Source organism: Gopherus flavomarginatus, chromosome 24, assembly GCF_025201925.1.
Source record: "Gopherus flavomarginatus isolate rGopFla2 chromosome 24, rGopFla2.mat.asm, whole genome shotgun sequence".
NCBI lineage: Eukaryota > Metazoa > Chordata > Testudines > Testudinidae > Gopherus > Gopherus flavomarginatus.
The window spans coordinates 989,360-1,007,679 of NC_066640.1; the positions used below are offsets into that span (position 1 = coordinate 989,360).

The window sequence follows — 18,320 nt, forward strand, 5'->3', positions numbered from 1 at the left end:
CTCGATGGCGTTCTGACTTCTGTAGGAAAATGAGACACATGAAGCCAAGACACTCCTCATCAGTCATAGCCCTGCAGGAAGTATCAGCCATGTCCACTGTGGATTGGAGGGCAGTTCTGGCTATTTGCTTTCCTTCCTTGACAAGGGCCTGAAAGCAGGCACAGTCTTGCTACAGAAGACTGTTAGCAAAGTCCTTGAATTCACTATAATTCAGGAAGTCATATTTAGCCAACAGTGCTTGATAATTTAGTTGGGGATTGGTCCTGTTTTGAGCAGGGGGTTGGACTAGATACCTCCTGAGGTCCCTTCCAATCCTGATAGTCTATGATTCTATGATTCTAATTGGCTATCATGAATTGCAAACTGAAGGAGGAGAAAACTTTTTGCCCCAGAAGATCTAGATGCTTCCCATTGTTATCTGCAGGCATGGATCAAGGGTGTTGTTGTTTAGTCCTGTCTGCAGCAGCCTGAACTACCAGTGAGTTCAGAGCTGAGTGGGAGAATAGGAGTTCTGAGCCTTTAGCTGGGATGTAGTAACATCTCCCCACTCCTTTAGGGGTAGCAGTACATGCTGTGGGTGTCTGTCACACAGTCCTGGCTGGTTCCAGTATGGCTTCGTTGATTGGCATTGCTCTTTTTATCAGTCCCAAAGTGTGGAGAATGTCCAGAAGCTTATGTTGGGAGTCTTGGATCTCTACCAGTGGGATTTGGAGTTCCCCCATGATTCTCCATAAAAGATTTTGACACTGTCTGAAGTCATCTGTGGGGAAGAGAATGATACAGTAAAAACTTTTCTTGGCAATGAGGATGGAAATCTAGCCAGCTCCAGCAGAACTGCCAAAATTGGTGTATAAAATTATTCCTCTGCCATCGGATCTGGGGACATGCTGGATGGATCCCCTGGGGGAAGCAGGTGGCAACTCCCTCGTGGATCAGGCATGTTTCGAAAGAGGATACTGATCCCAGGTCCCCGCATATGGCCAATAGACAGGATCAGCTGCAGGTTTCAGGGGTTGCCACAGCATGGTGGCTCTGGGGAGGGTGAGGACGCTCCCATGGGCATCAGTCTGCGTGGTGGTACATTAGAGAGGTAAAGGAAAGGTGGTTCTTCCCCAGGGTCTGATTCAGTGGAAGAGGAAAAGGTAGATTCCAGTTCTAACGGTAGTACTGTCGGAATTGATGGCGAGATATATAGCACATGCAAGGGAGCGATAGATCCTTGCGGAAGAAGGGAAAGAATTGACAAGGATTTGTAGGGGATCTTAATACATGTGAGTCTGTTAGCAAGAGTTAGGCCAGCATGGCCAGCATGGCCAGTTAGGCCAAAATTCTCCTCCAAAGCTCTGTAATAAGGTTATTTTAATGGAAGGGTATATGTGGCATACATTAAATAATAAGACTAATGTACTGTATAACGGCAATGTTTATATGTTCATGGTTGGGAAAAAGGTGTATGAGTGAAGAATGGAAGTTTCCTTTGTAGATTAAAAGAAGCCAAGAAGGGAAGAAGGAAAAAGAACAGAATGAATTAACTGGAAAAAATAGCTAGCATGTTCAGTCTAAAGATAAGACACTGGCCCCATTCAAGGACACTGCTCACAGCTAAGACTTGGCTGACAACCAAGAAAAGGGGGGGGCTTGAATGTGCCCAAGCAGCTATGAGATCTGCAAAACACTGCCAGGCACTAATGAAATGTGTTAGGTTTCTTTTCTCACAGGTAAAGAAGCGCTACCCAAAGACCCTAGCAGCCCTGCCACTCGTTGGAACCAGGAGACTGGATCTATGTAAAGGTCCACCAACGACAGACTCCTTTGGCTCCATGCTGGAAAGGCCCTTATTAAGTCCTGCTGACTACTAACACTGCTGTGAAGTGCCAAAGACTGACTGCCTGGACCCATGATTCTCACTGCAAATAGACCCCTCCACATCGGGAGAATTCTCCTACTGATGATTAGTCTATTTCTCCTTCTGTGTCTTCTGGACAGCAGGGAAAAAGGACAAGGTGAAGTGCTAGTAACCTCTCCCTTGTCCACTGACAGACCTACTGTGCCTCTGGATTTTTCTAGAAGAATCAAAACCATTACAGGGTGATGTGCTGGTAACCTCTCCCCTGTAGGATGCTGAACCACGACTGTTTCGGGAAAGAAAAAGGAACACTCACTCCACTGAAATTGCCAAAGTCCAGGAATTCCTGACTAGAAAGGACATTAAGAACTGATCCTGGTGAAGAAACAACGAATTATACACTGGCAGGAAGAAATTTGTGGGACCCTGCTTGGGAATGTGGTATTGATTGGATTTTGGGGTTTATTCTACAGGCGGTACCCTGTGTTTTGGATAAATACTTCAGCATGTATTGCTCTCTCTAATTGGATTTTTAAATGACCAGTACCAAAGGCACTTTGTTGCCACTGCCTCTGCCACCTCCTCCATTACACTATTACCCCTGTAATACATCCAAATACAGACAATGCCATATATTTGATAAAATCAATGGCCAAGGCCCTCACACTTTAGTGATTTATTTAAAGATTGTTTGGGGAAAAAAAAGAAAAAGAAAAAATATTTTTAAAAGTTCAGGATATCCCATATAAGTGAACAATTGAGTTGAGAATAAATGGATCAGTGGAAATAGAAATCTACGATATCACTACAAATAAACCCCAAGAATCTGTAATTGAAATTGATGGGTTCCATAGTGAAGTAGATATGATGGCTATTCCTGGAATTTGTACTGTGTTACATGAAAGAAGCCCTTATTGTTATTTGGTTACCCAATTAGTAAATAATCAAACGAATACCCAAAGAGCTTGTTCTGCCACTGGAAATTTTACTTGTATTGAAACCATTCTAGTGACGAATAATGTAACCTGTACCTTATTGCAATACACCCCCTCCTATGCTATTAATGTCTATGCCTCTTGAAAGTACCTGAGATTAGTTAAAGGTATACAACCAACAGATGTGATATAGTACTACACCAAAGGATATCAATGGACTGTGATTAATACAACACTAGGGACTGTCAAATTTACATTGCCCTTATCCAGTTTCCAGATCACCTATACATACCCAAATTGCTCACAAGGGACTGCCATTAGATTAGCACAACAGAGGGCCTGGATTATTTCCTCTGGAAGAAGAGGGACTTGACCGGATCCCTATGGGATGGGGCCAATAGCGCAGCCGCCATTTGGAATATTTTTAAAAGCCAAGAACATGATAAGAAATCGAGCCAACTAGAAAAGGCCACTAGCCTTATTTCTGGAGCTCAGCTAACCCAAGTACAGGCTGGAGTTGGTGAGTTACATGTTATTTCCACCCTTAGTTCTATGACCCAGAAGTTATTGAGAGAGATGGTATTGAATATCACTGAGGCTGGGAAGGCATTGCAGTGGGATCTAGTATGTGTAGGAATTCAGGATTTCCTGAATGACCAGCTGATGGCCATTCGGAGTGATCTTGGGCATCAGACTTGGCCCACTGCCCTTACAGACACATCAGGAGTACCATCTGATCTGTGGTCTTGGAGACATACTGGAGACTTTCTGAGTGGAAGTGTGGACATTCACAGTGCTCCTTCCAAGCATTTGGACCGGTTATGGAGGTGTGAGCTCCCACATACCGAATCCTGATGGGTCCATGGGGAAGATGCATGTGGGACTGGATTATTCACCGAGACATCTGGGAAATTAGACCACCTGGTATACCTAACTGATTTATAGTCAGTGCCCCTAGAATAACACCTGATATTTTGGATAGGAATAGGGAGTCAATGGACATTTTGGCTGTTAGAACCCCTACAGCTTCAGTGTATCCATAAACTGAAGCCAGGGGAAGTTGCCACTGTTCATGATAACGTTTGCTGGGAGGGTAGAGGACAAGGAATTATCCTGACAGGACACCTACTTTTTCAAGCTAATGATAGCTGTGTGTATGTTAAAACCACCACATTGCAAGATATACATTATAATCTCATCACCACTGCAGGCAATCATATTGTTTATTGGCCTGCAGATAGAATTTTGCAAGTAGCCCGAAGTTTCCAGCTACCCTTTAATTGGACCAGCTTAGTACCTGATCGGTTTCAAAGTTTGCTTTCATTGTTACCAGAGGTTCAAAGAATCTCTGAAATATAAGGGCAAATTCACATGTTTCAAAATATATATCAAGCTGAAAAGAATGCCTTTTATACAGCTTATAGAGTGTCTATTTTGTGTACTAAGTATGATGTATTGTGCTTTGTAACCAAAACTGTACAACCACCTCATCATATTATTGCTGTGGGAATGTTATTGCTTACATTGCTGTTAGTTAGTTTAGGATTATGTTATTGTTGTTGTAAAAGACATAACAATAGTAATACCTTTCATGTCCATGCTAATCATGCATTGTCATTACATCCAGTGAAAACTCCTAAGGTTGAAACATCTGATGTAGAATCAGAAATCCATGGCTTAATGCAAATAGAGATTTGAAAATATCTGTTATACTAGAAGTACAAAAGGGGAAGAGTGTGGAAGAAGGGAAAGAATTGACAAGGATTTGTAGGGGATCTTAATGCATGTCAGTTTGTTAGCAAGAGTTAAGCCAGATGTAACCCTTATGACGTGAGACTTGTAGAAGCAAGGATAGTGTGAGGCGAGTGGAAAAGAACTGTGTGAGAAGTTGTCACGACTTTGCACTAATAACCAAATATGTAGACTGGCATCTTCTAGAAGATAGCAGGATAGCCTATGTATAAACAAAATGCAGTTGTTGCTTATTATTGTCTGTATTATTGCTTGTTATTGTCTGTAACAAAGGTATAAATGCTTGCTGTAATTGTTTACCTGTTGAGAGACCTGTCTGGGACTGGGGCGACTCTGTGTCTTAGGGCACTCCCATCCTCTATTGCAATTGCTGGAGAAAGAATAAAGTATTTGATTTTGCTGCACCCAAACAAAAAAGCGAGAACTGAATTTTTCTCCGATGCCCTGTACCGCAGGCCTGTCTTGTGGCAGGGATATGAGTTCCCTGGAGGTGAAGGGACTCAATGGAGGAGGAGACTTTGAATCCAGTAAGGGGAAGACATCTTGGGGTGCAGCCATAGATCCAGATCTCCCCAATGTAAGGGGCACTCTCTCCTTTCTAGTCACCAGTACCAGCACCGAAGTCTTTAAAGGCGAGGGAGGGTCCTGCATTTTGTGAGGTGCCATAGATGGTGGCACTGATGGGTCACGGTCTGGAACTGGTGGATCCCACTGTTTATGGGTCTTCTCATGCCTGTGGGACTTAGGATGTGCTATGTCCCCTTGAGCCAAGCTGGTAAAGGGAATGTTCAGTTTCTTTGAGGAAGATGTACTCCTGTGCCTATGAGAGTGCTTCCTAATCTCCCAACTAGGCCATGCCATGTGATCTGTGGGGTAGTTCTGCTGACACCAGAGTTGGACATAGTAGCAGAAGGAGGCACATGCCTTGCTGATTCAGGCTGATTCCCCACTTGGGTCTGATTGTGGTCTCATGGCCATCTCCATGAGTTACTTCAGTAGATGAAGTACTTAACCTTCTTGTGTACAGCTGGGGAAAGACTGACAAATCCTGCACCTAGCCGTGATGTGTGCAGCTCCCAAGCAGTAGAAACAGTGTTTGTGGTCTCTTGTTTTCATAGAATATCAGGGTTGGAAGGGACCTCAGGAGGTCATCTAGTCCAACTCCTTCCTCAAAACAGGATCAATCCCCAGGCAGATTTTTTGCCCCAGATCCCTAAATGGCCACCTTGAGGATTGAACTCAGAAGCCTGGGTTTAGCAGGCCAATGCTCAAACCACTGAGCTATCCCTCCTGCCCCCTTTTTTTAAAAAAAGTCTTGCTTTGTAGGTCATCTTTAAATATCTAAACTCAGAGGTAGTTTCTCTTGTCGTCATTGATTGAGAAGGATTGCAGGCAGGCGGCACAGATTTGAAGCCCAGAGTTCTGGGCATAGTCCAGTACCCAAATGGGATATGTGGAGAGGAGACGGGGAAAATTCCCAAACTCTAACAGTTTAGAATAGAGTAAAAACTAGTAAACTACTAAAACTAGGAAAAAATAAAACTATAAAAACTACAACTAAAAACTGGTAAAACAATGTACAGTGAATAATATTAGAGCTGCGTCATCGACAAGGACATTAAAAGTTCTGACCTGGACCATGCGGCAGTGAGAAGGAACTGGAGACAGTTGGTCTGCCCTGCCCTTCATTGCCTCAGACAGAAGCATGAGGTGAGTCAGGGCCCATGTGTGGAACAACAGACACCACTTCCAAATTCTCCGACACTAGGCACATGGGGTGCATGCATAACCCAAAGTGGAACACAATAGGGGCGATCACTTCAAGAAGTCGTCAGGCTTACGAGCCCATACTTGTCATGATTGCCTCTGGAGCCTTTTTGCTTTTAAATTGGCATTATGTTAACTATCCTCTAGTCCTCTGGTCCAGAGGCTGATTTAAGTGATAGGTTACATACCCCAGTTAGTAGTTCTGCAATTTTATATTTGAGTCCCTTCAGACCTCCTGAGTGAATACTATCTAGTACTAGTGACTTATTAATGTTTAATTGACCAAACTGTTACAAAACCTCCTCTACTGACACCTCAACCTGGGACAGTTCCTCAGATTTGGCTCAGGTGTGGAAATCTCCCTCATATCCTCAGCAGTGAAGACCAATGCAAATAATTCATTTAGCTTCTCTTCAATGGCCTTGTCTTCCATGAGTACTTCCATTAGTGCTTCCTTTAGCACCTTGATCATCCCATAGACACACTGACTGTTGGGCAGGCTTCCTGCTTCTGATGTACTTAAAAAAAGTTTTGCTGTTAGTTAATCTTCAAATTCTTTCATGAGTTGCCTAATTATAATTTTACATTTGACTTGTGTTCCTTTTTATTTTCCTCACTAGGATTTTACTTCCAGTTTCTAAAAGACGCTTTTTTGCCTTTAACTGCCTCTTTTCTTCTGTTGTTTAGCCACGATGGCATTTTTTTTTTGGTTCTTGTGCTGTTTTTATAATTTGAGGTATACATTTAGGTTGAGCCTCTATTATGGTGTTGTTAAGTAGCCTCCATGCAGTTTGCAGGCATTTCACCCTCGTGACTGTTCCTTTTAATTTCCATTTAACTAACATCCTAATTTTTGTTTATTGTCCTTTTTTGAAGTTAAATTCTTCTGTGATGGGTTTCTTTGGTATTTCCCCCCCATAAGGATGTTAAATGTAATTACATTATAGTTGCTATTACCAGCAGTTCAGCTATATTCACCTCTTGGACAAAATCCTGTGCCCCACTTAGGACTAAATCAAGAATTGCCTCTCCATGTGCGGGTTCCAGGGCTAGCTGCTCCCAGAAGGCCACCAGTGGGCTGAGAGGGACGTTCACGCTCCATGGCTCCTGGCTCTCCCTGCTGACACTGCCAACAAGGGCCCACAATACCAGTGGGCCAGGTGGTATTTGTGCTGGGGACACAGGGAGCTGGGCCATCTATATGAATGTTGGTGAATGATAACAGTGGGGCATGGATTCTCCTTGTGCTCTGCCTGCTGCTGCCCTTGGCCTTCCAGGTCATCTCCCTTAGCACCTGAAGACAGCACTAGGCTATGAACAATCCATCCATCAGCTGCTTCAGAGCAGCTTCCTCCAAGGAGGAACAATTAGTAAGTCCTCTTAATTAGACAACAAGTCCATATCTGCCCAGGGATGCTGGGCCAGTTACTGGACTTCCTTCCTTCCACTATCAGCCTCCCAAACACACTTGCACTTCCAACATGTCCCACTGGCCAGGTGTGTCCCCAGCACAGACAACCCCAGTGTGAGAGACCTACCGCAGCCTGCCTCATCAGAGCCATCGGAGCAGTCGGCTCGGCCGTCACACTCAGGATTCTCTTTCCACACACACTGGCTATTCTGACAAGCAAATACATTTCCATGGCAACTGCCTGCAAGAACAAAAAGGTGGTGGTTAACCTGGCCTCTCCAGACTCAACAGTCTTCCAGAGACCCCCACCAGAGAGAGGACTGCAGATCCAGAGCCTCCCCCTGCAAGGCCCCATCCCCTGGTGCAGGACTCATTCTAAGCTTGTTCTGCAGAGAACAAAGTCTGGAGCTGGTGACAGAGGTTGGGCGCATCCCCAAATGGATGGTGAAAAAGTCCATGACTGAATCCTCATGGAGAATGGAGAGAAAGTGTCTCTGGGCAAACTGGCTTCCCGGCCCTTCCCCATTGCTAATGGTAACTACATAAAATGTCCATCCCCCAGCCTCTTTCCCTGCAACCACAGAAGACATTGCACCAACACGAGCAGGTGTGAACCCCACTGGGGCTGAAAGGAGCAGCTGTTACACCAGGGCTGCCCTTGGCCCTCTGTTGTGACTGTAGGTGCATTTTGGTAGCTGAACCAGGGCTGGGTCTGTGCCAAGGCTCTGGATCCACCCCATCTTCTGGGAAAATTCAGACTTCAGACCCAGATCTGGACTGGCACATCACAGCCAGATCCATCTCTGTAACTGGACCTGAGCCCTGGGCTCCCCTGGCTCAGGAACCAGAGATAAGGAAAGGCACCATTGTACTATGCATGAACATGAATTATTGTTGGGCCAAACCATGTTACAAACTCAGAACAAAGCTACAGCATCAATGGTCTTCAAAGCTCCAATCTCCAGAGCAGAAGGGGACAGGGAGATGGCTCTTCTAGTCCTGACTATGAGAATGGCTGGATCCTCCTGGGTGATCCAGCTGGAATTGGCTAACCCTGGGAGGGGTATGCTCCTTGGGAGGATGCAGGCCTCTGGGTATGAGCAGGCAAGGCACTGATCCAGGGAGAACTCATACCTGATTTCAATCCGATTCCATACAGAGATGCCCCGCTTGGCCCTGTAACACAATGGAGAGATGGAGAAGATGAGAGGATGCAGTAATTCTAGGGTCACAGGTCCAAGTATCTTCCAGAGTGGGGTTGGCTACTGACACAAGACGCTGGGATTAGTATTGAGATGCTCATCCTTTCAGCTCTCATAAGTGTAGCAGTCACCATCCTGGCCACCTGAGCCCTCTAGCTCTGAATGCTTGAGCCTCCAAGGCTTGAGCTAAAGAACCAGGCTCTGCAGCTGGCAGCTGTAACAGACGTCTGTCCTCTCTGGATCAGACAAAGGGGGCTCACAACACATATTGACCAGTGGGCCACCAGCTCACCAGGGCAGCGTAGAGGAACTCTGACATCTTAGGATGAGTCCACTGACTCTCCATGGCTATTTCTCCAGTCAGTGACAGCCAAGAACTAACACCTCTCAGCCCCGAGCCTGGTGAGAGGGGCTTCCAGCTCTGATAATAGCTGGAGATGGCCTCACTGAGCACAGCATGTCCCATGCTACCCTCTTCAGACACGCCCAGGCCTGGGTGGAGACAAGCAGGGGAGCAGTGAAAATACTGAAACGAAATCTTTGCTAGAAATCCTCCCAGGAGGCTGGAGGTCACCTGCAGCCAACCCCCAGCTGGGAGACATGCCCTCCCCGGTGTAATAGAATGTTAAACTATATTATACTATTCAGCCACTAGGTGGTTCTATGTGTAACAGGCTTTACTTAAACTCACAACAGCCATTGTTGACAATATATTAAAGGCTCAAACAATTCTGGTGTGTCTCTATATTATGGAAGCTCTGTAGCCAATCCTGGTACAGAAACCTGACCAGCTAGTAGCAGCCCAGCAACCTGTCATGTACAAGAAGTACATGTCATGGTGTCAGAAGTAAACTAGTGCCAGAGGACAATAAAAACAGAAAGAAAACAGCAACAAAAGTTGCAGATGGAAGGAAAAAAAGCAATAACATTTGCAGGATCTCATCAACATGTCACTCTTCAATGCCCCAGAGAACTTCAGATTTGAAACACTTTCAGAATGGAGAGACTGGAAACAGTATTTTGCAAGATTTCTCATTGCTACTAAACTCCACCAGGAAACTGGTGATATTCAGGTATCTTCTTTAATTTATACTATGGGGAAGCAGGCAGAATGTACGTTTAAATCTTTTACCTTTACTGAAGACAGTCGCAAAGATGACTGTAAAAGGGTTCTGGCTTTGTTGCAGATGCATAAAGTATGTTTGATGCTGTGACGTTATTGATATTATCTGAGACCATATAGAACATGTTTGCAAGCAAGGTCCTGTAGTGGCACCAAATTTTATGTAAAGGGTGTCATATAAGGTGTCTAAGACCAGGTTATGGGTTGCTGGTTATGATTATGGTGTCTATATGTATGTATCATTTTGTAGTTAAAGTTATGAGTATTGGCTCTATACTGTCTGTATTTCAAATTTGTGCTGTGCTTCTGGGAAACATCCCAGACAAGTTGGTGTTAGCTCTGCCTAGCCTGCTTGATGGCCCATTAAGGACCATCAGCTACACAATTGACCCATTGAGAGAAGGCAAATACGCCTTGTAACTCAGCAAAGTATGCAGGGACTTGCCCATGTGACTCCAAACTCCATTTTGCTGTAATTTTCCACAGTAAGAACAAAGAAGTGTTCTTACACGTGGAAAGGCCTGTAAAAGGCTGATGCCTCATCTTGTCTTCAATCCTGCTTCTTACCTCTGGAGGGACTTTGCTACAAACTGAAACTCTGAACAAAGGACTGAATGACCCATCCCAGTGAGGGATGTACTAAAGAGACTTGATTTGAACCTGCAGTTTACTCCATCACTGCCACAAGCCTGAACTAAGAACTTTGCCAACACATTGAAGTGGGTATTCACCCATGAAAGCTCATGCTCCGATACATCTGTTAGTTTTTAAGGTGCCACAGGACTCTTTGCTGCTTTTGCAGATCTAGACTAACACAGCTACCCCTCTGATATTTGCCATTACTGTATGTAATTGATTCCATTTAACCAATTCTAGCTCTCACCTCTACTTTTTTCCTTTTATGAATAAACCTTTAGATTTTAGATTCTAAAGGATTGGCAACAGTGTGGTTTGTGGGTAAGATCTGATGTGTATATTGACCTGGGTCTGGGTCTTGATTCTTTGGGATCGAGAGAACTGTTTTCTTTTACTGGTGTGTTGGTTTTTATAACCATTCATCCTCAGGACGAGTGCCACTGGTGGTGATACTGGGAGACTGGAGTGTCTAAGGAAATTGCTTGTGTGACTTGTGGTTAGCCAGTGGGGTGAAACCAAAGTCCTCTTTGTCTGGCTGGTTTGGTTTGCCTTAGAGGTGGAAAAAACCCAGCCTTGGGCTGTAACTGCCCTGTTTAAGCAATTGGTCCTGAACTGGCACTCTCAGTTGGGTCCTGCCAGAACAGCATCGTCACAGATGCATACTTTTGACCTCAGAGAAACATGGTTTCTGAAAGAGCATGTTTTTACCAGAGAAATCAAGAACCAGGGGGAAATGTTGAGTGTTTTATAAGAACTCTGCATGTATTAGCTGAAAACTGTGATTTTGGGATTGCACAACAAGGAAATATCAGTCTGTTTATTGGGTTAACAGACAAAAGCTTCTCACAGCAACTACAATTAAAGACAGACTTAAAACTGAGAATGCTGTACAGACAACCAAGAAAATCCTACAGCAGCAAGATCCATTCTTTGCTGTTCTGAATTACAGATCAACACCAATAGCAGCTACTGGATACAGTCCAGCACAACTCCTGTTGGGGAGACAACTCAGAACTGCTGTTCCAACTTTGGACAAGAATCTATCTTCAAAGTGGTCAGACATGAAGAGAGTAGCCAAATCAGGTAAAAAGGCTGAACACTCGTACTTTTACCACAGATGTCACTCATTTAGGGAGCTGCTCGTCTAGAACCTGGTAACTGTGTTCCTGTCAAACTGGATGGAGAAAAAGAGTGGGCAATTTTAACTGTCATAAAGAAAAAGAATTCAGCATCCAGATCATGTGATTGAGACAGACAATGGAGAGTTCAAAACAGGAAACAGAGAGTTCCTCAGAAAGAGCCATCAGTCAAGAGAGGTAACTCTACAGATGGAAGACGACTCAAAGATTCCAAACTGACCACAGCCAGTCATCACAACTAAATGGTTCTGCTTTCAGGATGTGTAACTAGAAAACCAGAACAATTCAGAGACACTTAACAGACAATCCATACTGCATTTCAAAGACAGCGTGAGGGTGTAAATATTGTAAATGGTAGGAATGTAGAACTTCAAGGGGGAGGAGTGAGAGACTGTTAAACTGTATTATACTGTTCAGCCACAAGATGGTGCCATGTGTTAGATACCTTAAGCTCACAACAACCATTGTTTGCAGTACATTAAAGGATCTCAGAGCGAACACATCTCTGGTGTATCTTGATATAATGGAAGCGCTGTAGTCAGTCCATATCAAGCCTGCTAGTAGCAGCCCTGCAACCTATTGTGTACAAGGGGTACATAACACCTTGCTAGCATAGGTGGCGAGTTATATGGGCCCATGGTACTCATGCCCCATCAATACTTAGGAATGTGGGCCTGATTCCACCAATTTTGGGGCTTATTGTGCTTTGGGGGGGCCCTGTGCTTCAGGGGGACATGGTGTCCAGGGCAGCCTGAGGGGTTGCAAGGGAAAGTCATCACCAGAGCCATGGGCACCAGGTTTGTATAATTTTTAGTGGGGCCCAGAATGTCGATAGGACAGACCGGGGCAACCTTCCCGGGTCCCATGCTTTGGGGGGCCCCGCACTTCAGAGGGACACAGGTCCAGGGTGGCCTAGGGAGTTAGCAGGGGGCATGGTGCCGGCAGCAGCGAGTGACTCAGCCCCAACCCACTCTGCTCCGCTCCACCCCGCTGGCTCCTGGTGTCACAAGGGGTAGAAGCCAGAAAGAGGCGGGCTGGGGACTTGAGGGAAGGGGTGAAATGAGGGCGGGGAGGGAGTGGGGCAGGACGGGCTGGGGCCGGGTCGCCTGCTGCCAGGGCAGGCTCCAAATTGTTTGCCGCCCCAAGCAAAAAAAATTTCCGGCACCCCTCGGACTCACCCCAACTCCACCCCTTCCCCACCCCATTCCAATCCCTTCCCCAAATCCCCAGCCCGCCTCCTCCCCCAGGTGTGCCGCATTTCCCCCCCTATCCCAGGCAAGCCTGGGAGGGAGTGGGGAGAAGCAGAGCAGTGGCATGCTCGGGGGAGGAGGTGGAGGTGAGCTGAAGGGGGAGCGATTCCTCTGCCCCCCCCAGGGATACTTCCTGCGCCTTCCCCACGCCCCTCACCGCTGCTGCTCACCTCCGCTCTGCCTGCTCCCCTGAGCGCACCGCCACCGCTCTGCTTCTCCCCCCTCCCTCCCCGGCTTGCCGCAAAAAAGCTGATTTGTGCGGCAAGCCTGGGAGGGAGGGGGGAGAAGTGGAGCGGCAGCGCACTCGGGAGCAGGCAGCAGTGAAGTGGAAGTGAGCTGGGGAGGGAGCGGTTCCTCAGCCCCCCCCTCAGGTTACTTCCTGCGGCCCTCCCCCCGCCCCTTACCGCCGCAGCTCACCTCCGCTCAGGGCCAGCTCCTGGCTTTTTGCGCCCTAAGCAAAAAAAAAAAACCGGAGTCGGAGTGCTGCCCCTTGGAAAGTGCCACCCCAAGCACATGCTTGGAATGCTGGTGCCTAGAGCCAGCCCTGCCTGCTGCTGCTGGTTCCAGGCCACCCTCTAACCCCCCCGGGCTGCCCTGGACCCCGCATCCCCATAAAGCACAGTGCCCCACAAAGCGCGGGGCCTGGGGCAGTTGCCTTGATCCATCCTATGGACGTACTGGGCACCACCCAAACCTGGCGCCCATGCTTGCTAGTCAATCCATTGGAGCGAACCAGAGCTAGCATCTCCCAGGGAGATTGAACTGGGCTTTAAAAACCAAGCAGAGATAAAGCTAAAGCCCTGAGATGATTGGTCTAATCCAGAAAATTGTTTGTAGCTTTGCTAAGTGCAGTCCTTGCCTGTTATCAGCCTCTGCTCAGGTTACTTCTGTCTGGCGACAGGCCCTGCCTGAGGAGGGAACCTTTTGTGCTTCTTGGCAGGGACAGGAGATGCTTACCTGTGAGAGAGGCCGAGGCGATGGTCCCATAGGTGGCCAACGGGATGCCCTGCTCCCTCAGTGCTGCAGCCAGCCCATGTCTGAGGGCCTCTTCCTCCACACTGGAGCTTAAAGGCCAGGAAGCCTGAGGGCTGAAGTGCAGCCGGAAATGGACAATCACACTCGAGTTCCCATTCCTGCTGGAGGAAAAGACTCACTGAACACAATTCTCAGGACAGTGCAAGGATGAGCTGTGACCACAGGCCTGTCCTCCCTCCACATGCCCCTGGCCCCAAACCACAGTGCTCCTGGAGGAGCCTGCGGGTAGATGTCAACCTATTTGCTCAGTAATAAAATGTCAGGATTTCCACACTGATTCTGGTCTGGAGGGTTCAGAATGGGCCTGTTGCTTGCTTTAAAAAGGTTAAATAGGAAAAATTTAAATTCCTTTTAAAAAAGGAAAAATATTGATAATTATGTTTTTTATCAAAAATGTTATTGAAAATCTAATCTACAAAATGAACCACATTTTGTTTCACCAAAAAATTCAGTCTTTGTCAAAAAAATCATGACAACCATTTTAATCACATTTTTATAAGGATTAAAAATACTCAACATTTTTTGAAAATGTTTGAAAAAAAATCCCAGAGCTGGCAAAAGGCCACATTTTGACAAAAAAATTAATAAATCTTTTCCCTCTCAAAAGATAGTGACCAGAGGTCAATCCAGCCAGACTCACGGAGCCGCAGTACTCCATGACTGGCTGTAGAGGCCACAGAGCAGCACACACTCACCTGTACTCCAGGACAGCACAGCCAACACAGCTCCCTTCCAGCGGAGAGCCTTGGAAGCTGGTCAGAAACTACAAGGCAAAGAAGAGTGAGGCCAGCAATCACTGGCTCCGATTTTCTTTAAGCAAAACGCCATGGGGAGAAGAAACCAGGGCTGGAGAACCTTGGGGAAGTGAGTCTGAGTTCCTGAGCCCACCGCCCCCCAGGCCCTGGGCAATTTAACTTCCTTGCCATCTAGCTCCAGAGAACTGTTTTCACAAAGCTGTTTTTCCAGTTGAAAGCCAGCCTGTACACGAGAAGTAGAACCACCCAGGGGTGCCACCAGAAATTTTTCCCTTGGTACGCACTGTCAATCCTTTTAGAGAGATCCCCACTGCAGCTGCTGGCCCTAGTGTCTCGCTTGCCTTTCAGCATGGCCCAAATATGGGCAGTGTCCCTCCCCATCCCTGAGAAGGGACACAAGCTGCTGGAAGCAAGGTGAGGCTGGGTAGGCCCTGGGGGGAGCCCTGGTGCAGGAGCCGGCTCCACAGTAGCAGCAAAGAGGAGCAGCGCTGACCACCCCACTGCCCAGTGTGCTCACTCAGGTTTGGCCCCGCAGCCCCTCCTTTGACAAACCTAGCAGCACTGTGACCACTTGTGCATGGGGCTTGCAATGCTATTCAATCTATTTTGGCCCCACTGCCCCTCCATCATGATGAGCCAAAGCTGAGTGGGGAGGGGAAGGGATAGCTCAGTGGTTTGAGCATTAGCCTGCTACACCCAGGGTTGTGAGTTCAGTCCTCAAGGGGGCCATTTAGGGACTCAGGGCAAAAATCTGTCTGGGGATTGGCCTTGCTTTGAGCAGGGGGTTGGACTCTACATGATCTTTCAAGGTCCCTTTCAACCCTGATATTCTATGAGTAATATGCTGTGGGTACCACTGGAACCACCATCTCACCTGCCCCCAAAGGCTGGCCTGGCTTTTAGCCAAGTGGCCTTAGCTTTGAGTAGGCATGTTCCACTTCCCCATCTGTTCCCATCCTCAGTCTCTCTTTGCTTTTCTCTGTGCCATTTCCCTTCAATCTGTGCAGTTATGCAGGATGCCACAAGCATGGCAGCATCACCTTCCCCATTCCTCCAACAAAATCACCCACTTCCCCTTTCTGCTGCCTCCCACCGCCTCTTCTTTGCAGAGCAGGAACCCAAGAATGTTCCAGGTAGGTCAGGACATCCAAACCCACAATATCAGGAGGTCTGTCCCTACCAGCCCTTTCCCACTTGCCAGGAATGTTGCAGATGATTGCTGAGCAGGTTGCCTGCTCACCTGAGGCTGTACTGTGTCACTTCTGCAGCCTAGTGCATTTCCCAGAGCATGAGACTCCTGTGGTTTCCAAAAGTGTCTCTGAAGTACAGACTCCTCTACCATCACCACTCGTTGGGTCACCTCAGACAGATACTAATGGCAGGGGGCTCTCTGGGATGCCTGGCCAATGTCAGAGGAACACCTCACTCCTTGCACCATTTTTCTTAAACTTCTAATATTCCCTTGACCCCATGTCATGGCCACTGCATCCTTTGAGCTGAGGAAATCAGGATGAGGCTGATGGTGGAGCTCCAGGTGTCTCTTTAAACCACCAGAGGAGCCAGTGCTGTGTAATGAGACTCCCAGCCTCCTTCTCCAGGGGCTGCTTCCTGCTGAGTTGGAGCCACAGCCGTGCAATGCACAGGCAGCTGGGACTTTCACTGAAAGTTCTGGTTACCCATGGAAGAATCCAACTCACCAGCTTTTCCAGAGTGGGGGTCAACGTCCTGGAGTAGTCCGAGTTCTCCCTTTGTAAACTGCTGTCATATGCAATTCCTCTCAGTTCCACGGTGTGCTCAAAGCTGAGCTCTTGTGCAGAGCAATAAGCTGCAGACAGAGGTGAAGAGTTCCACAAGGGAGACAAGTAAAGGAGACTTGGAAGCTGACAACATCTAGGGGTCTGGACCAGCTTCTAAGCTTTGGAAATCACCCATTTTAAAAACAAGATTATCCGTCTCCCTTATTCCTCGTGCCTCTTTGATTTTGTGCTCTCCCTACAGCACACATCTCCCCTGATTTCCCATTAGCATCTTGGAAGCTCCATGCAGGCAGGAAGAGCAAAATGCCAGAGGTGGGATTCCCCATGTGGATATAAGATGAGAATTTTGCCCTGACTCTTTATCTAATTTGAATGTCAAAAGTCTGAAGTTGTATTAGTGCTGGGGGAGCTCTCAGCGTTCAAGGCAGCAAAGGGCCTAGAAACAATACAGTTTAGTTCATTGAAAAACATTAGTGATACTCTTGCTAATCCCAGCTCTAGTCACATGACAGGGTCTCAGCCATCTGGACTGTGCTTAGCAGTTGGAATAAATATATTGCTATTGGGATAAGCATAGAGTAGAAAAGGAAACCAAGAAGTTGCCATTAAGATTTTATTTTCATCCTCCTAGAGCTGCTTTTCATTTCCTGCAGGGGCAGAAAACATTCAGTGGAGTGTGGAGCCCTGCAACAATCTCACACTTACAGTCCCAGTGTCACAGCTGGTCCCAATACAGCAAACCATCCCACAGCTGCAGCACTTTGCTGGGTGATCAAGCCTTCCTGAATGCAAGAGCATTGCAGTGAGCTCATCCACAACTCTAGGCTTGGGAATTAGCACCAAAAGGCCATGCAGAGGATGTGGCTTTGTGGCAGCATTTGAATGCAGAGGTGAGCTTGGAGGGGGTCAGCTGGCAAAGAAGCAGAGGGAGGGAGCCCCAGGCGCAAGGGACAGCATCTAGAAGAGGATGTGTAAAGGGCAGAGGGAGAGCCCCCCCTAGATGACAGGAGAAGGAATAGGAGGAAAAGAGAGTGGGGCAGAGTCGGGGTGGCATTGTGCAGGACCTTGGAGGTAGAGATGAGAGACTGAAAGGATACATAAAGTGAGAGGCGGCTATACTCCCTCACAGAGGGGAGGGGAAGGGCATCACTGTTTGGTGTCTTCATCAGAAGACTTCCTCTATCTCCCTCCTCTTTCTTCTACCTCTCCTTGTCCCCCTGTGATGGCAGCCTTTCTTGGACAGAGAGGGAGCTCATCAGTGCCTTGCTTTGCTGTTAAGAAAAACTCCCATCCAGATCTCATGAGTTCAGTGAAGGTCTGGAAAAGCATCTAACTCCTGGCTGAGTATCTGAGCTGAACCCAAATGTCCTGTCTTTTGAAGTTCACCTGCCATAGGAGAACAGGCCTGGGACACTGGCACTGATTGCCCAGCCTGTTATTCACAGACAGTTTTTCCTTTGTAGCTTATAAACAGTAAGAGCAGATCCAACTGCAAACTTACCCATTAGAATGCCCAGGGAAAGGAGAACAAAGCCACCCACGAGTACAGTTGCGATGGTTACCTTACAGCAGGTGCTGTGTGCCGCCAATCTCACCCTCTCTATGTCTACTGCTGGCTTTAGAGCTAGGTCCGTTTGTTCCATGCTTTCAAAACAACTGTACAGGTGACCTAGGTGTTTGAAAAGAAGGAGTGGGCATGTTGGGATAACATG

At 47.1% G+C, this 18,320-nt stretch overlaps 1 protein-coding gene across 1 annotated transcript in view; it reads right to left on the bottom strand.

Annotated features, from left to right (window-relative positions):
* The window catches only part of TMPRSS9 (transmembrane serine protease 9), a 117,273-nt gene that overhangs the window by 34,505 nt on the left and 64,448 nt on the right, over positions 1-18,320 (bottom strand). Inside the window, exons 2-7 of the mRNA XM_050933698.1 lie at positions 18,110-18,277; positions 16,549-16,676; positions 14,792-14,859; positions 14,019-14,194; positions 8,846-8,887; positions 7,839-7,952 (exon numbers count right to left, since the gene is read on the bottom strand). Of these exons, the coding sequence (XP_050789655.1) occupies positions 7,839-7,952; positions 8,846-8,887; positions 14,019-14,194; positions 14,792-14,859; positions 16,549-16,676; positions 18,110-18,251 (670 nt within the window). The 5' untranslated portion in view covers positions 18,252-18,277. The remainder of the gene's footprint in view (positions 1-7,838; positions 7,953-8,845; positions 8,888-14,018; positions 14,195-14,791; positions 14,860-16,548; positions 16,677-18,109; positions 18,278-18,320) is intronic.